Genomic DNA, 25,233 nt, shown 5'->3' on the forward strand with positions numbered 1-25,233 from the left:
AACGTACACCCTTTCTGCTATACTGCAGAAAGCTAGAGAACAGTGTGAACAAAGGTGCAGATGAAGGAAAGTGCAATAGATGTTTAAGAAACTTCTAATAAAGTGTCTAAGTATGATGGTGGAGTAGGGACTTTATTGAGAGATGAGGCCAGAGAGTGTGCTAGATGTTATAGTCTTGAATGCCATACTGAGAGAAAAAAAAAAAAGTTTGGACCTTTTTCTGTAGGCATTAAATGCCTAAAACCCACTGTGAAGATAATCCCATGAGAGTATTATCATAGCAGTGGATAGAGTGCATTGTAATGAGAAATTAAAAATAGAGAGTCTACTCAGGTAGGTTATTAAATAATTTAATTATTCAGGGTTTTTTTTTTCTGTGTTCAGTTTCCTTCTAGGGAATAAGAATAACAGAAAACACCCACATGTAACATTCATGTTTTTCAAGATGTTGAGGTTGCCCTCACATATTAAAAAAAAAGTTTATTTGACGATGTTTCATTATATTCACTTCAGACAACAAGTTTTGAACTATGTGTGCGGATATAATCATTAACTTCTACCTTCTAGTACACAACTTAATCTTTTTTTCTGCTTTTCCAAGAATTCACTTATTTAACTTAACACATGTGAATTGAAGAGTTTTGTTAAGAGATAGGATTAAAGGAGATGACTCTAGGTGCCCAGGGAGTGGGAGGTGCGGTGAGAGATGGCTGAAGGAATAGAACACTGGTGGGAAGCAAAGTTCTTTTCTACCTTCTTAGGTTCTCTGGCTAGGTCTGTGAAATAAACTGACAACTGATGGATTAACAGGAGAAAAGGCATACAAATTTATTTGATATTCGAAATTTTACATGAATCAGCTGCCAGGATATGTCGTAGAAAGAAAACCCCCAATGAAAAGGCTCGGTTTGGAGGTTTTTATACCATTTAGACAAGAAGACAAATTTAAAGGGAAGCGACAAGACAAAGGAAAGGGACTTTGAGCTTCTAGGAGTGATGAACAATAGGAAGGCAAATATTAATATATAAGAAACTAATGGTAGATAAGGGCTAGTTAGTGAGGTTTGTTTGTGCAGATTCTTTCTCAGTACCATCTCATCTTTGGTAATAATAATAAGGTTGTTATCCCTTTCCTGGTACGGGAAGTAACTGGGGTACAGGGAATTCCTCTCTTTCACAAGAGGAATTTATTGTCTGTTTTCAGGCAGATAGGAGGAGAGCAGAAAGCTCTCCTCAGTTGCCTTCAGCTCAAAATAATCTTTCCACCAGAGTAGCATATTTTGGGATGGCATATTCTAATCTACAACACCAAAGAAAAACTACTCCTATTTTTTTCATAAAGGCAGTCACTGACTTTTGTTATCCATAAATAAAATTCACAGATAAATGAAACTTACTTATTTTCTAACCCTGGTATGCTACAGTTTACATGCTTACCCCACCTCATATTTTCATCTCATTAACTAATACATAAGCTGCTTTCTCCACACAATTTGTCATCATTCCAAAACCATTTTTTTTCAAATTTATTCCATGTGCATGACCGTGTCCCTTTGCCTAACATATCCATCTTTTCTCCTGTGAAATTTCAAGTTTTATTCTTCCATTGTTCCATTTGTGACCTAATCTATGAAGCCTTTCTTATCTTTTCCAGGTAAAGGATCACTCTCTTCTTACTTCCTCAGTTGCCCCTTTGAGCTCTATAATATATTCTTTTTTTTTGAGACAGGGTCTCACTCTGTTACCCAGGCTGGAATGCCCTGGCCCATTTAAGGCCCATTGCAGCCTTGACCTCCCAGGCTCAAGTGGTCCTCCCGCCTCAGCCTCTCAAACTGCTGGGATTACAGGCATGAGCCATCACACCCAGCCTATTTCTTTCTGTTAAAAGTCCATTTCCTCTGTTGGCCTATGGTCTTAAGATCAGACATCATGTCTTATTCTCCTTTGAAATTCCAGGACCCAGCACAATCATCTGGCATATGATATCTACCCTAATGGGTGGATAATGATGCATAAATAAAGTGGCATGAAATTAATAAACTTCATGCCAAAGTCACTATTGTATAATGAAACGACTGTGATGATTGAAAGTTATTCTCTCTGTGAATCAATTGGAGCATTTCTTTATGTCTTAGTCAGGGTTCTCCAAAGGGACGGAAGTAATAGGACATGTATAGTTAGATCTATGAGAGGGTTTTTATTTGGGGTATTATCTCACATGATTATGGAGGGTGAGACGTCCCATGATATGCCAGGGAGGCCGGTAGCATGGCAGAATCTTAGGCTAAAGGCCTGAGAATTTGAGGGCCCATTGATGCAAGTCCCAGAGTCCAAAAGCTGGAGAATCTGGACTTCTGATGGCCAAGGCCAGGAGAACAGTGTCCCAGCTCCAGGAGAGAGAAAGCAAATTCACCTTTCTGCTCCCTTTTTGTCCTATCCAGGCCCCCAGCTGATTGGATGGTGCCTATCCACATTGAGGGCTGAATTTCCCCACTCAATCAACCGACTCACACACCAGTCTCTTCTGGAAACACCCTCACAGACTTACCCAGAAGTAGTGCTTTGCCAGCTCTCTAAGTATCCCTTTATCCCATCAAGCTGAAACCTAAAATTACCCATCACACTGTTACCTTGGACATCAGGAGTAGCTTTCTGGAGAAGCTTCTGTCAAAGCCATTTTCCAATGGCTGAGTTAGCCAGGGACTTATAAAGGCCCTTTATAATGCAAATTTGACCATTTGGTGGAGTTGCTTTTGATGTTACCAGTACCATCTAATGTCCAAATCCAATAACATATTATTACTAAACAGTCTTCATTTCCTCATGATTTTTGACAATTTTGACTTGCTTCTATTTCTTAAACTCTTCTTTTAGCCTCCATAATAGTCTTCTGTTTTGCTTCCTGCCCCTTTGTTCATTTTGGGCTCCTTTGCTTGCCTTCCTTGAACAACTAAGCCAGAAGCAATTTTCCCTCACTTAAAGATCACTTATAAGATACATACTTTATGCCAGGCATTTATGTATGTGTCTGTTTGATCATAAAAATGGTTCTGTTAGCTCAGTTTTGTTAGCATTGTTTTATAGTTAAGGAGACTGAGATTCAGAGAGGTCAAGTAACTTACCCATAATGACAAGTTTAGAAGCGTTAGAGCTTTGAATTGAAACCTTTCGGACTCCAAAGACGTTTAATCTACTCTGTCACTCTGTCTATGTTTTGTCCACCTGTTAATTTGATTTTAGGAATACAGATTGTCATATATAATTCTGGTCCATTTCCTCCTGAAAACCAGTTACTGGCATGTCCATGAATATAGAAAACTCTGTAAAATTGTTTTTTCTATAAGAGAAGCCTACAGACCTCTCTTAGGTGATGAAGAGGCTTAGAATTGAATATCAAATTTGGCTTGCCACTTAAAACAGAATGGAGTCTCAAGTTGCAAGTAGGGTTGTTTGTTAAACCTGAAACACAAAACAAGATAAAGGGAGGATATAACCACCAAATAGAAAACTTTTGACTCTACATTTTGAGAAAGCCCCAAAGATGTATTTGATCTATTATACAATTCAGGTTTACATTTATGATGGTAATTTACCTAGAAAGATTTCACACCTGATAATAGTAGTTGACTCTCTAGGGAGATGAGAGACACTCAGTTTTCCCCTACTCTTTTGTACTGTGTGAATTTTTACCACATGTGTATATTATCTATTCAAGTTAACCAATAAATATATTTTTCTAAATAAGAGAAAGGTATTTAGGTAGTCCTTAAGGAATCCATTATTTATTATCCCCATTTTTAATCCAACCATCTTGCTAAACTCTTATTAATTTTAATTATTCATTTCTACATTCCTTGGATTTTTTATGCACACAATTAATTCATCCACAAATAATTAAAGTTTAATGTCTGCTTTTCCAGTACTTATACCTTTATATCTTTATTCATTTGCCTTATTTTGATGGCCAGAACATCTAATGTAATGTTAAATAAAAGTAATGGTATCTGGCATCGTTGACTTGTTCCTCACCAAAGGGAAAGCTTTTAAAGATGTTATCATTAAGTATGTCTCCTGTAAGAGTTTTGTAGATACATACCCTTACAAAGAAGTTTCCTTCAGTTCTCAGTGTGCTGAGAGTTCTTAACCATAAATGAATGCTAAAGTATATTACTGCTTTTTTGTACCTATTTAACATGATATAATATTTTTCTTTCTTTTTTTTACATTTACTATCACTTTTATTTACTTACTATTATTACTCTGAGCAACCAATCTTATGAGAAGCTCAGAGTGGAATGTGTGGGTCATGGTAAATATATTATTTGACTCATTTCCAAACACACTATTGCCTGGTGTTTTTTGTTTTTTTTTGTTTTTGTTTTTTTTTTTAAGTTTTAGAGTACATGTGCACAATGTGCAGGTTAGTTACATATGTATACATGTGCCATGCTGGTGTGCTGCACCCATTAACTCATCATTTAGCATTAGGTATATCTCCTAAAGCTATACCTCCCCCCTCCCCCCACCCCACAACAGTCCCCAGAGTGTGATGTTCCCCTTCCTGTGTCCGTGTGTTCTCATTGTTCAATTCCCACCTATGAGAATATGCGGTGTTTGGTTTTTTGTTCTTGAGATAGTTTACTGAGAATGATGATTTCCAATTTCATCCATGCCCCTACAAAGGACATGAACTCATCATTTTTTATGGCTGCATAGTATTCCATGGTGTATATGTGCCACATTTTCTGAATCCAGTCTATCATTATTGGACATTTGGGTTGGTTCCAAGTCTTTGCTGTTGTGAATAGTGCCACAATAAACATACATGTGCATGTGTCTTTATAGCAGCATGATTTATAGTCCTTTGGGTATATACCCAGTAATGGGATGGCTGGGTCAAATGGTATTTCTAGTTCTAGATCCCTGAGGAATCGCCACACTGACTTCCACAAGGGTTGAAGTAGTTTACAGTCCCACCAACAGTGTAAAAGTGTTCCTATTTCTCCACGATGCAATATTTTTCTTTCAAATATTGATCTAGTAGGTGAAATTAATTTTTTTTTTTTTTTTTTTTTTTTTTTTTTTACCTAATATTAAACCAACCGTACATTCGCTGGAATAAGCCCAACTTGGTCAAGATTTATTCTCCTTATATATTGTTAAAATCAACTTGCTACTATTTTGTTTAGGATTTTTTCATTTGTCTTTATGAATAACATTGTCCTGTAATCTTTTCCTTTTTTGCATTGTCCATGTCAGGTTTTGATTTCATGGGTATATTAACTTCATAAAGCAAATTAAGGAGTTCTTTCCTCCTTTGATGTGGAAAAATTTGTGTAATAAGGAATTACTTCTTTCTTGAATATTGGCTGAACTTGTAGATGAAGTCATGTAAGCCTGAGGTAGAAATATTTTTGACTGTTGATTTATGAATTTAATACCTGTAGGATGATTCTTGCTTTCTATTTCTTCTTGATTAGTTGGGTAAGTTTTTATAGGAATTTTTCTACTTGGCTTAAATATTAAAATTTATTAAGATAAAGTCTTTTCAGTTTCTTTTTTCTATAAAATTATTTATTCTCATTCTGAGGGAAGGCATCAATTTAACGTAATGCTTAACATTTGGAGAAATAAATTTTAAAGAAGGGTTATATTCTGATTTTATTTAATAGTTATCTTCTGGTTAATAAAAGGAGGAGAAATGTAGGGTGGAAATGTTTATCATAGTAAATAGCAAGGTTTATGTATAAAACCATCTTTATATTGAATGTGAAGAGAGGAATGACAAAAATATTTACCTTTTTGATACTTCAGTGCTTTATTTTGGGGGAAGATATTTAGCTTCATAGCTGAAATGGCTTTGATATTATACTGAATGGTTACAGAGATCTCATAAATATAGTAGTGATAAGGGGTTTATATATTATGTTGGGAAATCAGAAAATATTTAAATCATGAATAATGACTTTTAATTGTTAAAGACCAATATTGGATTTAAAGTTAACTTATAAAATACGTATTTGTTCTTGTATGTTTGTTCCCAGCTTTTTAAAATTGATATTATTGAAATATAATTTACGTAAATATAAACTACATACATTTTAAGAGTATTCAGTGAATTTTTACAAGTATATACATCAGTATAACTACTACCTTAATTCAGTTATAACAACGTTTTCATCACCCAAAAAGTTACCTTGTGTCACTTTGTAATCAGTCCCCTCCCTTCTCCACTACAAGCTACTACTAATCCACTTTATGTCATCATAAGTTAAGTTTTGCTTATTCTGGAATTTCATATAACAGGAATCATACAGTATGTAATTTTTTGCACCTGGCTCCTTTGATTTAGCATGATATTTTGAAATGCTTGTGTTATTGCCTGTATCTGTAGTTCCTTCTTACTAGTAATCCATTTTATAACTATGCAACAAATTTTGTATCTATTCACCAATCTTTAATATTGCACTTGTTTCCAGTTTTGAACTATTTTTAATAAAGCTGCTGTAAACATTCATAAATAAGTGTTTATGTGACTATATACCATCATTTCTTTTGGATAAATACCTAGGAGTGGAATTATGAGATTGTAGAGTAGGTGTGAGTTTAGCATTATAAGAAACTGTCAAACCTTTTTCCACAGTTGTTGTATTACATTCATTTGTCACTTAACAATGGGGATACGTTTTGAGAAATGCCATTAGGTGATTTGATTTCATCATTGCACAAACATCATAGAGTGTACTTTCCAAACCTGGATGGTATAGCCTACTACATACCTTAGCTATGTGGTATAGCCTGTTGCTCTTAGGCTACAAATTTGTACAGCATGTTACTACACGGAATAGTGTAGGCAGTTGTAACACAGTAGGATTTGTGTATCTAAACACAGAAAAGCTACAGTAAAAATACCATATAAAAGGTAAAAAATGGTACACCTGCCTAGGGCATTACCATGAATGGAGCTTGGCGGAGTAGAAGCTGCTCTCGGTGAGTCAGGGAGTGAGTGGTGAGTGAACGTGAAGGCCCAGACATTATTGTACATTACTGTAGACTTTATCAACACTGTTTACTTAAGCTACACTAATTTATTTTAAAATGTTTTCTTTCTTCAATAATAAATTAACCATAGTTTACTGTAACTTTTTACTTTATAATTTTAATTTTTTTCACTTTTTGACTCTTTTGTAATAACTTTTAGCTTAAAACACAAACACATTGTACAGCTGTACAGATTTTTCCTTATTCTGTAAGCTTTCTTCCATTTTTAAATGTATTTATTTATTTTTACTTTTTAAACATTTTTTGTTAAGCTCATCAACATCACTGTCTTCTACATCTTGTCCCATTGGAATGTCTTCAGGGACAATAACACACATAGAGCTGTCATCTCCTATGGTAACAATGCTTTCTTCTGGAATATCTCCTGAAGGACCTGCCTGAGCCTATTTTACAGTAGCTTTTTTTGTTAATAAGTAGAAGGAGTACAATCTAAATTAATGATTAAGAAGTATAGTACAATAATTTTATTGGACCACCATCATATATGTGACCCATCATTGACCAAAATGTCATTGTGCAGTGCATGACTATATTTTGCACTCCTGCCAGCATCCTAAAATCATTCCATTTGTTACATATTTTTGCCAACACTTGATATTGTCACTTTAAGAAAAAGATTTAGTTGTTCTAGTAAGTGTGGATGGTATTTTAAAATTTTTGATGAAGTCCAATTTATCAGGGTTTTTTTTTCCTTTATTGTACATGTTTTTTGCATCCTAAGAAATAGTTGCCAACCCAAAGATTTTCTCTGATTTTTTTTGTTTCAGCTTTTACATTTATGTTTTAGATCTATTTAGAATTAATTTTTAGAATGGTATGATAGAAGGATTGAAGTTCACTTTTTTCCGTATATACAGTTGTTTTAGCACACATATGGTTGTTACAACAGCATTTGTAAAAAACTACTCTTTTTTTTGTTTAACTTGCCAAGTTGTTTTGAAATTCAATTGATTATGGATGGATCTGTTTCTAGAATTTCTTTTCTGTTCCTTTGATTTATATATCTATCCTAATAATACTACACTATATTGATTCCTAATGCTTTTATTAACAGTAGAGCTTCAAATCATGTTGTGTAAGTCCCTAGTTTTATTTTTTCTTTTTCAAAATTATTTTAACTATTATAATGTCTTTGCTTTTTCATTTAAATTTTTGAATCACTTTGCCAGTTTCTACTAGAAAAGTTTGTATGATTTTAATTGGAATTGCATTGAGCCTATAGATAATGTAAGAAGAATTGGCATTGTAACACTATTGAGTCTCTGGTCTATGAACATGGTATAACTATCAATTTATTTAGGTATTCTTTAACATCTCTAAGCATTGTGTGGTAATTTTTAGTGTGTAGGCCATGTGTGTGTGTGTGTGTGTGTGTGTATGTGTGTGTGTATGGTTTGTCTCTAAATGATTCATGCCTTTTATGGTACTATAAATGGTATTTTTTAAAATTCTATTTGCTTATCATTTATTGTTAGTTTATGGAAGTGAACTGATTTTGGTATAATTGACTTTGTGTCTGACAGTCTTGCTGAAGACAATTTATTTATTCTAGTAGCTTATTTTTAAGGTACATTAGGATTTTCCACATAGGCCATCATCTCTTTTGCAAATAAAGACAGTTTTCTTTTTTCAGATCCATATGCTTTTTCCTTTTCTTGACTGTCACACTGGGTTGTACCTCTAATACAGTGTTGAATAGAAATGGTGAGAGAAAGTATGTTCACCTTGTTCCCAGTCTGAGAGAGAAAGGGTTCAGTATTTCACCACTAAGTATGATGTTAGTTGTAAGTTTTTCATAGGTATTCCTTATCACCTTGAAGAAGTTCCTTTCTATTCTTAGTTTGCTGAAGGGATGATGAATGCTCTCAAGTGCATTTTCTGTGTTGTGATTACATTACTTTTCTTTTCTTTTTTTTTTTTTTTTTTTTTTTGAGGCAGGGTCTCACTCCTGTCACCCAGGCGAGAGTACAGTGACACAATCACAGCTCACTACAGCCTTCACTTCCCAGGCTCAGGTGATTCTCCCACCTCAACCTCCTGGGTAGCTGGGACTACAGGAGCACGCCACCACACCCAGCTAATTTTTTGTGTTTTTGATAGAGGAGGTTTCGCCATATTGCCCAGGCTGGTCTCACACTCCTGGACTTAAGCAATCCACCTGCCTCAGCTTTCCAGAGTGCTATCACAGGCATGAGCCACCCTACCTGGCCTCTTCTATTCTCTTTACATAGTAAATTATATATATATATATTTTTTTAATGTTGAAAACCAATTTTAATATCTGGATGAATTCCATTTAGACATGATGCATTATTCTTTTTGTATATGACTGAATTATCTTTACTTGTATTTTGTTAAGGTTTTTTACATCTGTTTATAAAAGTAGTTGGTAATTTTATTTGTTTTTATAATGTCTTTCTCTGGTTTTGTTTGATTTACAAGCTGAGTTTGGAAATGTTCCTTAGTCTTCAGTTTTAACAACTTTTTCTTTCTTCTGTCATAATTGGGAATTTGTATCTTTCATAGAATTTTTTCATTTCATTACCTGTCAGTTTTATTGACATAACAATTGTTCATAATGTTTATTTTCTAATTATTATTTTAATATCTCTAGAATATCTAGTGATATCTCCTAATTTATTACTGATATTGTTAACTTACATTTTCTTTTTGTTAAGGCTTATCAATTTTATTGATTTTTTTCAATGAATTAACTTTTCATTTTAATACTTTTTTATCTTTTTCTGGTTTTATTTTGATTTCTGCTCTTCGTGACTATCATTCTTGTACTTATGTCATGTGTAACTTGTAACTTGCTCTTTTCCTAGCTTCTTAAGGTGCAAGTTACTATATCATTAATGTTCAACCTTCCTGCTTTACTAATAAGTATTGGAAGCTATAACTTTCTAGGCATTGTTTTAGGTGTGTTACACAAATTTTGATGTGTTGCATTTTTATTATCTTTTAGTTCAAAATGGTTTCTTATTTCCATCCCTGGGTTATTTGGGAGTATATTTTTAAATTTGCAAATACTTGTGGATTTTTCCAGATTTCTTTTTGTTATTGTTTTCTACTTTAGTTCTGTTTCTTCAGAGAACATACTTGTATGATTTTAGCCCTTTAAATTTACTGTGATTTGTTTTATGGTCTGACACATCTTTCTTGGGGACTAGTACGCATGCATTTGAAAAGACTGTGTATTCTGTCATTTAAATAAAACTTTCTATAAATGTCAGTTAGTTCAGTTTGGTTTTTATGCTATTGTTTAAGTCTTTTATATGGTTATTGATTTTCTCTCTACTTAGTCTTTGAATTATTGAAAGGTGACTTGTTAAAAGTTCCAAACATGAGTCAATTTATTCTATTTAGTTTTGTCAGTTTTGGCTTTGTTTTAGATATGTATGTATATAGGTTTTTTTTTTTTTTTAAATAAATTGACCCTTATTTAATTATGAAATACCTGTCTTTATCGCTGGTCAAATTTCTTGTCCTTGTCCTGAAGTCTACTTTTTCTGATATAGCCATTCCAGCTTTCTTATGATTAATGTTTGCATGGTATATCTTATCTGTATTTTTATGTTTAAAGTGTTTCCTTTTTTTTTTTTTTTAAGACAGGGTCTCACTTTGTTGCCCAAGCTGATCTCAAACCCCTAGTCTCAAGCAGTGCTCCCACCTCAGCCTCCCAAAGTGCTGGAATTACGGGCATGAGCCACCGCGCCCAGCCTAAAGTATATTTCTTAGGGACAGCATAGAATTGAATCTTGCTGTTTTATCCAGTCTTATAATCTCTGCCTTTTAATTATAATATTTAGACCACTTACACTTAATTATCAATACAGTTGGTTTTATGTCTGTCATATTTTTTATTTGTCTTCTCTAAGTTCCTATGTTCCTCATTTCCTTTCTTTTTTTTTTGAGTATTTTTATAATATTTTATCTCCTTTACTAGCTTATTAGGTATATACTGTTTCTTGTATTTTTTAATGGTCTCTCTAAAGTTAATTTATGTTTAACTTTTTACAGTCTGTCTTCAGATTATATCATACCACTTTATAATGGAAGAATCTTATAACATTATACTTCTATTTTCCCCTTTTATTATTTGTGCTTTGGTTGTCATGTATATTTACTTGTGTTTGTGTTATAATCACCTTAAAGCACTGTTATTATTTTTCCTTAAAATAGGAAATTATCTTTTAAAGAAACTTAAAAACAAGAAATCAAATATCTTTTATATTTATCTACCTAGTCACCATTTCTCACAATATTCATCCCTGATTTATTTATTTATGTATTTATTGAGACAGAGTCTTGCTTTGTTTCCCAAGCTGGAGTGCAATGGTGCAACCATAGCTCACTGCAGCCTCAAACTCCTGGGCTCAAGAGATCCTCCCCCTTCAGCCTCCGGAGTAGCTGAGACTAGAGGCATGCATGCATCACCGTGCCTGGTTAATGTTTTTTTTTTATTTTTAGTAGCAACAAGGTATTACTGTGTTACCAAGACTGGTCTCAAACTCCTGAGCTCAGATGATCCTTCTACCTCAGCCTCCCAAAGTGTTGGCATTGCAGATGTGAGCTACCATGCCCACCTTATTCCTTTTTTAGATCAGAGTTTTCATGTAGTATAATATTCCTTCAGCCTGAAGAACTTCCTTTAACAATTTCTTACAGCACAGGTCTGTTTGTGAAAAATTATCTCAGCTTTATTTTATCTGAAAATATCTATTTTGACTTTAATTTTGTGTATCTCTCAATGGATGGCTTTCTTGTTTATCATCTTTTTTTTTTTTTTTTTGAGATGAAGTCTCGCTCTTGTCGCCCAGGATGGAGTGCAATGGCGCCATCTTGGCTCACTGCAACCTCTGCCTTGCAGGTTCAAGCGATTCTCCCACCTCAGCCTCCCGAGTAGCTGGGATTACAGGCTCCTGCCACCACGCCCAGCTAATTTTTGTATTTTTAGTAGAGATGGGGTTTCACAATGTTGGCTAGGCTGCTCTCGAACTCCTGACCTCAGGCGATCTGCCTGCCATGGCCTCCCAAAGTGCTGGGATTACAGGCGTGAGCCACTGCGCCTGGCCTCTTGTTTATCATCTTAAAGATGCTGTCCTATTGTCTTCTGGCTTGCATTCTTGCTGATGGGAAATTGGTGATCTTTCTCTTTATGTAATGTGTCTTTGTTTCTCTGGCATTTCTACAGATTTTCTCTGTTTCTTGTCTTCAGCAGTGTAACTGTGGTGTGCCTTGATGTGGTGTTGTGCTTCTTTCTGCCTAGAAATTGTTAAGCTTCTTAGATTTGTGGGTTTATAGTTTACAAATTTGAAACATTTTAGTCTTACGTTTTCATATATTTTTTTCTCTTCCTTCTTTGGGACTCCAATTATACATTTATTAGGTTGCATATTGTCCAGTAGGTCACTAAGATGCTAATATCTTTTTCCTCTCATGCTTTTTTCCTGTCTGCTTCAGTTGTAATTTTGGAGGTGTTACAAATTTTTTGATGTTTTTTTCTTTACTTGTCTCATCTGTTGTTATGTCCATCTCCTTACCTGCTTTGTGGTCCAGAAATTGCCTCTCAGTAGAAAGCCAGGGTGATTATAGGACTCACTTCATTTGTTTCTTTTCTCTCAAAGATCACAGTCCTGTACTGCCTGTGGTCCAGTGGTATCTTACATATTTTTTTCAGTTTTCTAGTTGTATATGGTAGGAAAACAAATTTAGTCTGTTTACTCTGTTATGGCCAAAAATGGAAGTTTTTTCTTTTTATATATTCACGTATCTTATATTTAAATACATTGTATATACTTACACCTATACTAAAATTAATTTACATTTAAAATCAGTTATGTCTGTCTCTATGAATAAATCCACCAGTTGCTAAGTGAATAACTGTTTATTTCTCAACTTGTCAGGATTTTATTTTATTATATTTTATTTATTTATTTTCGAGATGGAGTTTTGCTCTTGTTGGCCGGGCTGTAGTGCAGTGGCGCGATCTTGGCTCACCATAGCCTCCGCCTCCTGGGTTCAGGCGATTCTCCTGCCTCAGCCTCCTGAGTAGCTGGGATTACAGGCATGCGCCACCACGCCCGGCTAATTTTTTTGTATTTTTCGTAGAGATGGGGTTTCTCCATGTTAGTCAGGCTGGTCTCAAACTCCCGACCTCAGGTGATCCACCTGCCTTGGCCTCCCAAAGTGCTGGGATTACAGGCGTGACCCACAGCGCCATCCAGAATTTTAATATGTTGTCTATAATGACCCTTTTTAAGCAAGCCAATAAAGATAAAACTATTTTAGTAGATGCAGGTTTTCTTCACTAGCCTACGTGTGCTACTAAAAATGTTTTGGTATAAGTTAGTGTAGTATCACTGACTTAAGCAAGTTGGTGCATGTTTATATGTCTTCTGTTTTTATAAAAGACTTGCTAATTTTTCTGTTGTCTTTTCTGAGTCTCTTCATAGTCAGAAAAAAATATTGGATATTTTATTAGCTTAGCCTTGAGGAGAGTTCTGTAGTAAAACTGCCGGTTTCCAAAAAAAGGGAGAAAATAATAAGAATTACTGACTGGCACTTTTATTTTATTTAGCAAGTAAAAAATAACCTGTTGAGCTAGAGCTTATTTATAGTAGGCTCTAGCAGACCACAGCTACAACTAGGAATTACCAGTCATCCAAAATGCAATCAAGAATCATTAAAAACTTACATTAATAACCTTGTACGTACCACTTCCAGATCTCTATGCTAGAAGTAAAATATCTGGTTTTATTTTTCTGTTACATGCAAAAAAAAAATAATTTATCTTAAGCCAATATCTAGCTATCTGATAGTTTAATTCTAAATAACTTTTTTGTAATCATATTACCTTTGGGGAGAGGGGATGTACTGAGATATGAAGCCATTATTTTTCTTTCGTTAAATTTCAGTCCTAAAAGACCATTCAAACTGGCATTCAATTCATATGTTGACTTTTTTTTTTAACACATAAAGTATTTGTCTGTTTCTGCAGGAAATAGTGTTAAGAGTTAACCCTCGGATAGCATCTAATATGACATCATATATTAATGCCATAGTAATCTTGAGGTTACAATAAGACAGTGTTTATTCATGTTGGATAGTTATCAGATGTCCCCCTTCTTGGGTTTAGAGTGGTAATTGTACATATTTTAAACTCCTCTTGTGTGGTAATCCAACTAGATTACCTTATTTATATTGGGCCTAATTTTTCATACTGTGAGATAATATACTACAGTTTTCCTAGTTTTCCTCCCATCAGAAGTCAGAAGTTTTAATTTATGTAATTTATAATCCCTGTGACTGCCAGAAGTAGACTCCCTGCTCATCCCTAAGTGAATCCTCATCTTCACCAGGTCTCTGCATTCCTTCTCTATATTAAAAGGTGACTAGACCCAAAATGGCAGAAGGAGATGGAGCTTTCGGCTTTAAATTTTTCATTGTCTTGTCATTATTTGTTCTCATAGCAAAGGGAGCAGTTCATGGTGGCTGCAGCATTTAGTGGTGGTGGCTCTTGGCAGTAGCTTTCTTGCAGACCAGAGTCTGTCCCCTCCTTGAATGGCAACTAGGTTGATCAGTGAGATTTTCAACTGCTTTTCTGGATGATGTTTACAGGAGAATTATTTCTGGGTCACCAATGGCAGTTCTGATACCATACAACTTGTTTAAAATTCCTGCTAGAAAGAAATCCATATTGCACCACACAGTGCCTCTTTCTGCTGTTTTCTGAGGCCAGCATAGAAATGCTGTCTCTTGACCAACTCAGGGTAAGTTATTATATTCCTAAAGGACATCCAAAACTTACTCCAACCACTTTCTACATTCAGGTCACTAGAAGAGTAAATAAATCCCAAGTTTATCTTCCTTTCCCCTCACCCCAACCCCCCACCCCGAATATGGAAGTGTTGATTCTGTATACCTCAAGTCCCAGAAATAGCCCATAATATTCCAAAGTTGATGTTTAAATTAATTCTAATAGTGAGTATTGTATTACCCATGTTCCTTTTTTTTTTTTTCTTTTTTGAGACAGAGCCTTGCTGGAGTCTCTCCAGCCAGGCTGGAGTGCAGTGGTGCAATCTTGGCTCACTGCAACCTCCACCTCCCAGGTTCAAGCAATTCCCCTGCCTCAGCCTCCTGCCTAGCTGGGACTACAGGCACACGCCACCACGCCAAGCTAATTTTTTGTATTTTAGTAGAGACAGGGTTTCACCATATTAGCCAGGATGGTCTCGATCTTCTGACCTCATGGTCTGCCTACCTCTGCCTCCCAAAGTGCTGGGATTACAGGTGTGAGCCACTGCGCCCAGCCCCCATGTTACTATGTTTAAGAACATGTGCTAATTTAAGGAAAATCCTCAGCTAGGAAAAGATCAACAATTCCCATGCCCACATGTCTTTATTTCTTCTTGATACACCTATAATCTTTGACGCTACTGACTAATTCCAAGGAGTATTCTGATTCCATTAAAAATTCTGGAATAGTGAAAGACATTATTATTTTCTTGTATGCCATTAGTAACAAGATGCACATTTTTGAAGAGCAGCTTTATTAGAAATGAAAGGGAAAATTTAAAAATGGAAATGTATGAGTTTGTAAAGCGCAACTTGCATATGTCAAAGAAACTAAAGTTTAACTCAGCTTAGCTGAAGTAACTTTTCTAACATACAAGCCAAGAGTTTTCTTTCTTCTTCTTATTGCTTTGTCATGAAGCCCGAAGGATATTTAGGTAGATCCTATCCTTCATTCAAATTAGACCACTTTATCTGTTTCTGATAGCTGTTATTTGGACTTTGTTTTTCTCTCTGCCACCTGGCCTGACCTCTTATGGCATTTTAAGTCTGTTTACCTCCTCTTAGCTGCCTACCATGGAAAGCAAAAGACTCCAACACATCCAAGTTCCAGAGTCCTATTAGATGCCCAGTTTCCTACAGGAGGCATGTCTCCATTCTTCCTACTTTCTGAGATTCTCTCTAGTAAACTCAGTCATGTCCATTTCTTTTCCCACTCTTCCTACTTTCCAGAGAAATGTTTTTTCCTTGGCTTAGAATAGAAAAATACTTCACCAAATATATTCTCATCCAAGTAATCACCAAGGTTATTAAAAATGCATGTGCTGAATGATAGAATAATTAAAAAGAAAGATAGTCCTTTTTCCCAAATGAATATTCACATTTTCTTGTTTTCCTAATACCAAATGTCCATCCACAGAGATTTGTGCCAAGGATGTTGGCAGGTTTTACATCAATTACTGGTATTTTATGAGAGAAAATGAATGAAGAAGGAGTGTTCTGGGGAAGCAGTTATTCACTTTGTTTTTCTCAACTTACTCTTTTTTTCATTTTATTTCAGTCTTTGTTTCTTTTGGCTTTTCTTCCATTGACAATCTTTTTCCCTTTTATTTTTGTTTGCATTCAAAAGTGTCCTACTCTGCTTCTAACTTTATTCTTTTAATTAAAACTTACACTTCAAAATATGGGGTCTTATGTTTAAAATATAGTTAAAAACATGTTAAAATTGTCTTCGACTGGGCACGGTGGCTCACGCCTGTAATCCCAGCACTTTGGGAGGCTGAGGTGGGCAGATCACCTGAGGTTGGGAGTTCGAGAACAGCCTGGCCAACATGGAGAATCCCCGTCTCTACTAAAAATACAAAAATTACCTGGGCTGGTGGCACATGCCTGTAATCCCAGCTACTCGGGAGGCTGAGGCAGGAGAATCGCTTGAACCCGGGAAGTAGAGGTTGTGGTGAGCCGAGATCGTGCCATTGCACTCCAGCCTGGGCAACAGAGCAAGACTCCGTCTCAAAAAAAAAAAAAAATTGTATCTTCTTATTAAATTCAATTGTCTTAGGAATTGAAGTGAAGAAAGAAGGATGAAGAGGAAATTATCTCTTGGATTGCTCTCCAGGAAATCCTTCTCTATACTTTAAAAGCTCTTGTTCTTTTCTAGGAGTCCAATGTGCTGATTGCTGCTAACAGTCAGGGTACAATTAAGGTAAGCTATTTACTATATCTCCATTTTAAACTCAGGCCCATTTTTAGACTGAAACAGGATTATGGAAATACACCATTGTACTGACCCTTAGAGATCATCCCAAATCACAGGTCTGTGTCTCCTTACAAATGGCTTGATTTAAGGAAAAGGAATAGGTAGCTTGCATCTGTGGAGAAGATGATAGTGCTTGTTAGGTTGTATGGAAGCTGGATGGATCAATAGATGGTCAGTTTGAAAAACAGATAAAGACTAGTGAACATTCACTGTTGGCTAAGCACAGTTTAGCTTCTGTTATGCCAGTACAACTATCCCACAGGGCTTTCAGTAGACAGAGCCCAAAATATAGCAGGAGATGCAAGATATAGCAGAAGATGCTTAGACATCACCAGATTTAAACATATCTTGGTCTTATTTTATTCTCTTCCTCATGGTTCTCTTTCTTCTGTCCCCTAAGAAGTAGGTTTTTCCTCAGCTGTCAAAGGGGAAAAAAAGTTATTTTAGTGTTCAGTTGAAAATTGATAGATGTGATTCAAGGAAGCCTAGCCATAAAAAAAAGAAAGAAAATTGATTGATGCATATATAGCACTTGTACATGATACATTGGATAAATAAATCCTGAGATAAGCAGTGAACTTGCTAAAAAAAACACCGTTTTGGTGGAGTACATGTTTCTGAGAGTACCTGTTTTTTCCACATATTCTCTGCTGATTTGGTAGAAATATTGAAAGTTTTTTAACGTAACATGTGTGTGTTTCTCCTGCCACTTAGCATTAATTTTGCCATAGCTTCCTTAGACTCATCATAAGTGGAGAATGATACATCAGCCAAGGCAGCAAATCCTAGCCTAAACATTATTCTACAGAGGTGAAATGAGCAAACTTAACGCAGAAGAACTGCACTAATTTACATGGTAGTCTCTTTTTTTAGGCAGCCAGTTTCTCTATTTGAAAAGCCTCTTTAGAGAACCACTGAGAGCTTAAATGAAAACAAGGTTTTTTAACTGATCAGTGTTTATTATGTTCTGGAAGCCTCAAGCAAGATGGTAGAAGGTCTTGGAATATCGGATTTAAGTGGCTTTCTATAGTCTCTCAGTCTCTCTCTTACTCTCATGTCAAGTCATGAATTGAAAAGGTACACCTTACTCTTCAACAAGTTTATCCTTTGCACCAGTTGGGATTGCCAACATACCTACAAGAGCTCAAAACTACATAGGTTCTCATAGGATCCCACTGACAAATGAAAGATTTTGTTCAGCATCATTGACCTCTTATGTTAAGTAGCCTAGTTACCTAATATAAAGACAAAAGCATTATGGAAGCACATATGTTAGTCAAGCCTTAGCCGAGCAGCAGGGGAAAGATTGCAAGTTTAAATGTTTGCTACTTAGTGAGTGTTGTAGTGTCCATCTAATGTAATTCTTTTTGACAGTGTCTCATAACTGTCCTCCTGTTCTGTGATCTTTCTTAGCCATTTGCTTCCTCTTAGTTTTAGCAGTATCACAACTGACTTTTTATGACAGTATACTACTTTAATTCTAAAAATACAAAGTATCTGGACACTAGATGATTGGCTAGAAATGGATGAAGCAGCAGGAAAGGGCAAGACTTTAGGTCCTGTAACCTTGATCATTATAAACAGTGTTTATTGATGGAAGAAGAAAACAGATTAAAATCCTAAACAAGCATACTTAAAACTTTCATAAGAATGTGGAAAGATTCCAACATATATTCCAAAAGTGTTGTATTTGTGCTATGCATTAGCCAATTTATTTTTCCATGTGTTTTATGTAGTTTACCTTGAAGGCTCCCAAGTTAACTGTGGAGATAGCTAATCTGAAAGAGTTCATGCAGCTGTTAAGCTGCAGGTCAAAAAGGATTAATGTCCAATCCATTCAAATTCTTTGGCATTTTCCCAGTTGGGAAACGTTCTTTAAATTTGCTCTTCTATTGGTAAATATAGTAAAGAGTCATTAAATTTCTTTTATATTTTAAATGATTTTATTAAATGGATCCTTTCTTCCCCCCAATTAGGTGCTAGAATTGGTATGAAGGGTTAACTCAAGTCAAATTGTACTTGATCCTGCTGAAATACATCTGCAGCTGACAATGAGAGAAGAAACAGAAAATGTCATGTGATGTCTCTCCCCAAAGTCATCATGGGTTTTGGATTTGTTTTGAATATTTTTTTCTTTTTTTCTTTTCCCTCCTTTATGACCTTTGGGACATTGGGAATACCCAGCCAACTCTCCACCATCAATGTAACTCCATGGACATTGCTGCTCTTGGTGGTGTGGTTATCTAATTTTTGTGATAGGGAAACAAATTCTTTTGAATAAAAATAAATAACAAAAAAATAATAAAAGTTTATTGAGCCACGGCTGAGCTTGGAAAGTTTTTGTCAAATGCAGCAAGAGATAACTCTTTTTAAGAAGTAGCATATGTGAACTATAACGTAACAGTGAATAATTTGTAAAGTTCATATTTCCCAACCTCTTTGGGAATTACGCATATCAATGTAAACCAAATATAAAATACATAGATTTCTGCCAGTGAATTTACTGTTTACAGTAGATAGAAAGATTACTTTATAAAATTCTTTCTTCATTCTCTGACCAGATTTATATCATCAGCAAGTACCATGTTGTCCAGTCTCTCTGAATCTGGCTAAGATCTAAAATTTTGATCTATTGAGACCACATTTAAACAGAAGGAGAATGTTAGTCTCTGACAGCTAGCTCTGTCTTTGCCTTTGAAATGTTACATAAACATACCATAAGCCCTAAATGTATACCAAACCAACTAGTCCTTTGCTTTTAGTACCATCCTAGGCTGAGTAATGTCTTGGAGCAGGAGTCAGCAAACTTTTTCTGTAAAGGGCCGGATATATTTTAGGTTTTGCAAGTTATATGGTCAGTGTCACAACTATTCCGTTCGGCCAGTATAGCAGGAAAGCAGCCACAGACATATGTGAACAAATGCGCATGGCCGGGAAGTAGGCAGAGGGTCAGATTTGGCCCACAGACTATAGTTCAACAGCCCTTAACTTAGAGGAAAAGGATTTAAAGCCCTGTTATCCAAATTTCTAAGCCATATGGTCACTTAGATTATCTAGTTGGTTTTTATAAATTATTTTCAAATTGTAAAAGGAAAGAAGACCAGCAAGTCAAGCAAAAGTAAAGAGTTGTTTTAAAAGTTATAAACAAGGCCAGGCGCGGTGGCTCACGCCTATAATACCAGCACTTTGGGAGGCCGAGGCAGGCAGATCACGAGGTCAGGAGATCGAGACCATCCTGGCTAACACAGTGAAACCCTGTCTTTACTAAAAATACAAAAAAAAAAAGTTAGCCAGGCATGGTGGCGGCGCCTGTAGTACCAGCTACTCAGGAGGGTGAGGCAGGAGAATGGCGTGAACCTGGGAGGCAGAGCTTGCAGTGAGCTGAGATAATGCCACTGCACTCCAGCCTGGGCAATAGAGCAAGACTCTGTCTCAAAAAAAAAAAGGGTTATAAACAGACTTATACACCACACATTTTATAAAAATAAACACTTGGAGAATAATAATAATATAATAATAAACACTTGGTTGAATAAAGATAATGCGCGATGAAGGTAATCAGAATATCCCAATGTATTCTTCCACTCAAGATTACTGAAACCTGTTACAGGTTCACATCTTCTTATCTGAAACACTTGGGGCCAAATGTATCATAGAACTTAGAAATTTTCAAGTATGGCCGGGCAGGGTGGCTCATGCTTGTTAATCCCAGTGCTTTGGGAGGCCAAGGCAGGTGGATCACTTGAGGTCAGGAGTTTGAGACGAGCCTGGCCAACATAGTGAAACCCCATCTCTACTAAAAATACAAAAATTAGCCAGGCATGGTGGCGGGCGCCTGTAATCCCAGCTACTTGGGAGGCTGAGATGGGAGAGTCACTTGAGCCCAGGAAGCAGAGGTTTCAGTGAACCAAGATTGCACCACTGTACTCCAGCCTGGGCAACAAAGACTACACAAGTATTAGAAAACTAATAGAGTATATATACTGAATATTATGTAACAACCTCTAACAGAGTCTAGAGTAGTAGTCCCTAATCAAACACATTAATACTTCTGTAGCAGAATGCATAAATGTTCACATTACATGGGGTTAATTAGCAGCCAAAAACAGTTTTGTATCAGTGTAAGGTCTGGTTTTACCACCAAACCAGTCCCTCAAAGTCAGGTGAATTTTTTTTTTTTTAGTTTTTTTCATTTTCAGATCAAGAGCAGCGTGTCTTGGTTCCGTGAGTTAAGACCTGACAGACTTTTAGACTCAATTCTGAGAGGAAAAGCTGGTATCATTCAAAAATTACAGGTCACCAACCAGAACAGTATTAGTTGAACATTGTTTCCAAGATTAATAAAGGACCTTTTGCAAAGATGTAGAAAGAATATTCAAATGTAGAAAATGCTCTAAATACGAAGCAGAGAGTTAATGCCTCCTGAATGCATTTAAGTAGAAGCATATTATTGTGCTTCTTTTATTTGGTCTCACTTTTTTAATGTTTATTTCAAACTGTCTACATTGTGGGGCCATCTAATTTCTGTATGTTTGTAGAATACAATAAGGTACATTTAGTTATCAAAGGAATTTCATTTTTAATTAAAGAAGGCAGTGCTTAAGTTTTTTTCTAATTTTTTCTTGTAAATAGCATTTTTAAATTTGAGATCATCTGTGAGATGTCAAGATCAAACTAATAGTACTGTTCCTTGCAAAAATAACATACTATTAAATAACTTAAAGGTAATATACATTTTATCACCAAAAAACTCCTCACTCAACAGTATGGCTTGTCAAAATGTTCCAATTTAATCTTTACTTAAGTGAACTTGTAGGGGTTTCTCAGACATTAAGATGGAACACTTTTTTCTTTTTTAAATAGAGATGGGGTCTCTCTCTGTTGCCTGGGTTGGTCTTGAACTCCTGTCCTCAAGCAGTCCTCCTGCCTCAGCCTCCCAAAGTGGTGGGATTACAGATGCAAACCACCATGCCAGCCCAAGCTTGAAGAATTTTTTTTGAGACAGGTTCTCGCACTGTCACCTGGGCTGCAGTGCAGTGGTACAGTCATAGCTCCCTGCTCATAAACTCCTTGGGGCTCAAGCAGTCCTCCTGCCTTACCCTTCCAAGTACCTGAGACCACAATTTATTTTTGTAGAGACAGGGTCTCGCTATGTTGCCTATGCTGGTCTGCAACTCCTTGGCCTCCGTAAGTACTGTACTTGCACCCAGCCAAGATTGGAGAATTTTATAGAGTTCTTATAAGAAGACTGAACTATTAAATATCAAAAAAACTTATGGGACTGTGCTACAACTTCAGAAAGATTAGCCTGTACAATGAGCCTTCTAGAACATAACTGAGAATTTGAATTTGGTCATAAAAGCATTAAAGGGAGGACCTAAAGGGGATGGCATAATCTGATTTATGGTGAATGGATAGATGGGGGCAAGAGTGCAGTTAGGAAGGTGATCAGTCAAGAGTTTATGGGGACTTGGAGTAAGGTTGCAGCATTATCCAACCTAAAAGCTTGTTTCAGCTATAGAGTTCACCACAATCTTAATTCTTAATCTTGGAAGATTCTTAATTTTTAAAGTCATTGTCTTATAAGTTGTGAACAACAAAGAATGTAACTCAGCAAATTTATTTCTTCGGTGGTTATACAATCTTCAGCCAGCAGTAAGTCACTTGGGAAACTTATGACCAAAATGTTCATGAGCTATTTGGGGGGACCAGTTCTCTAAGTCAGCAGACCTAGAAACTCTCCAGCCCTGGTCCTAAATATAAGAGTAATTAGTCATTGCCTTTAATACAATTATGCAGATAAAACTGGGATTATTAGAAGTCTGCATACTTATAAATGAAACATTAGGAGGTGCTACCTTAGATCTTGAGCCTATTATGTTACATGGCTAACATTAAAACTTTACCAACAGTAGAAATTTGTTGTTCCTCCCAGAGCAGTTAGCTAACAAATCCACATATGGCTTCTGGTTAATGTATTAGGCACTTCTGGACTGTTGGACTGAAGAAAAAATCATAGTGATAATTCTAGACATATTTGTTGAGCTCCCCTTTTGTGCAGGGAACTATGTACTATGTACTAAGAATAGATATAAATAAGATTTGATCCCTACCCTCAAGAAGCTTATTGTTCAGTGGGAGAAGCAGATAAGTATACTGGGTGTAAGTACCATGATACACAAAATCTTTAGGTATATGCAGGAAAAACATAGAGTAATGGGAGATTAAGGACTAGTAGAGGCAGTTTTCAGGATTTTTTTTTGTGAGAATTAAGCTATAAGAGGCAGAGGAACATCTAAGCCCATTGGAAGCAAATTTTTAAAGTATGAGTAGCTCCCATGGCCAAAACTGGAAAAATTTGAACAACAAAATAAAGTAACATGGAATTATAACCCAAAGTATAAAATAAATATGTGAATCCATGTTGATATAAACAAATGATTGAATAAATATATAGAGAAGAGACAAATTTTCCATGAAGAATTCCAAATAATTTATGTAGGTAAATCAAAGAGATGGAGCATAACATTCCACTCCAGTATGGTCTCTGCTTATTGACTTCCCTCCCAAAGAGTACAATATGGAAGAGGAGAAAAAAAGAGTCAATTTAAAATTGAGAAGCCTTACAAAGACTACCTTGGCCAGGTGATCAAGGTCAACATCCAAAGTGGTAAGTCATGTTGATAGTATATACTCTTGATAAGATGCAATGAAAATGGCATTTTAACTCTGATCTTTCTTCCAAAAATAACCACATAACCCCAGCCTGAGAAAAACACCAGATGAATCCCTGTTGAGAGACAACCTACTATAGCAGGGGTCTCCATCCCCCAGGCTGCAGACTGGTACCAGTCCGTGGCCTTTTAGGAACCAGGCCGAACAGCAGGAGGTGAGTGGTGGGTAAGTGAGCATCACTGCCTGAGCTCTGCCGCCTGTCAGATCAGTGGCGGCGTTAGATTCTCATAGGAGCATGGTCCCTATTGTGAACTGCACATGCAAGGGATCTAGGTTGCATACTTTTTATAAGTATCTAATGCCTGATGAACTGACACGGAAGGAACAGTTTCATTCCCAAACCACCACCCCGCCTCTGATTGTTTCAGCTAATAGAGTTCTCCACGTTAATCTTGGAAGATTCTTAATTTTTAAAGTCATTATTGAGTTTCCATAGACGTCTGGTCTATGGAAAAATTGTCTTCCACGAAACTGGTCCCTGGTGCTAAAAAGGTTGGGGACCACTATACTATAGTACCTGATACTAAATACCACAAATTAGTACTTCAATACCTGATCAGTGCTCAAAACTGTCAAAAGTCATCAGAAACAAAGTCTGGGCATCTGTCATAGCCATGAAGAGCCTAAGGAGACTTTACTGTGCTATAACTGGATGAGATTTTAAAGCAGAAAAAGACATTACATAAAAACAAATCTGAATAAAGTATGGACTTGATATTGTATCCACATTGGTTCATTGATTGTAACACACATACCATACCAACATAAGATGTTAACAGAAGAAGTGGAGTGTGAAGTATATGGGAACTCTTCTACCTTTGCAATGTTTCTGTACATCTAAACCTTGTTCCAAAATTAAAAGTTTATCAAAAATTTTTTAAATTTTAAAGTATGAGGATTATTATACTCAAAGTGGAAGACAAAGTAATGGGAGTGAAAGCTGGAGAAGTATAGATTGTAAATCAGTGATCTGTTCCAGTTGTCAGCTTAAAATAGAGACAAAGAATAGGGAGTTTAGAGATTTACATTTCAATCCCAACTTTGTCATTAAGAAATTGTGTCGTTTTGAAGAAGATGGTAAACCACTTCACTCCATATTTATCTCTAAGATTATGCTGTACAAAGTCCATAGTCATTCTTTGTGATTTAGTCTCAGATATCTGAGTGCTGGTAGTTACTTATTTCTTCTTTTTCCCAGAGATCATTACAGCTTCTCAATATGAGAGTCAAGAACTTTTTCCATTCATGTATGATTTTAATTTGTTACTCCAAAGAACAAATCACAAATTTGTTCAGTTTTAGAGTCAAACTTCCTAGTGCCTAAATTCTGAAAGAGGTCTTAGGCTGGAAGTGGGTAGAATTTCTCATGAATTTTAAGT

At 35.9% G+C, this 25,233-nt stretch overlaps 1 protein-coding gene across 4 annotated transcripts in view; it reads left to right on the plus strand.

The window, feature by feature from the left end:
• COP1 (COP1 E3 ubiquitin ligase) overlaps positions 1–19,441 on the plus strand; it is a 263,415-nt gene extending 243,974 nt beyond the window's left edge. For all 4 annotated transcript variants that reach the window (XM_054475121.2, XM_054475142.2, XM_054475131.2 and 1 more), the window contains 2 exons: positions 17,021–17,065; positions 19,096–19,441. In XM_054475121.2, the coding sequence (XP_054331096.1) occupies positions 17,021–17,065; positions 19,096–19,113 (63 nt within the window). In that variant the 3' untranslated portion in view covers positions 19,114–19,441. The remainder of the gene's footprint in view (positions 1–17,020; positions 17,066–19,095) is intronic.
• Positions 19,442–25,233: the final 5,792 nt, after the last annotated feature.

This window comes from Pongo pygmaeus, chromosome 1, assembly GCF_028885625.2.
Source record: "Pongo pygmaeus isolate AG05252 chromosome 1, NHGRI_mPonPyg2-v2.0_pri, whole genome shotgun sequence".
NCBI lineage: Eukaryota > Metazoa > Chordata > Mammalia > Primates > Hominidae > Pongo > Pongo pygmaeus.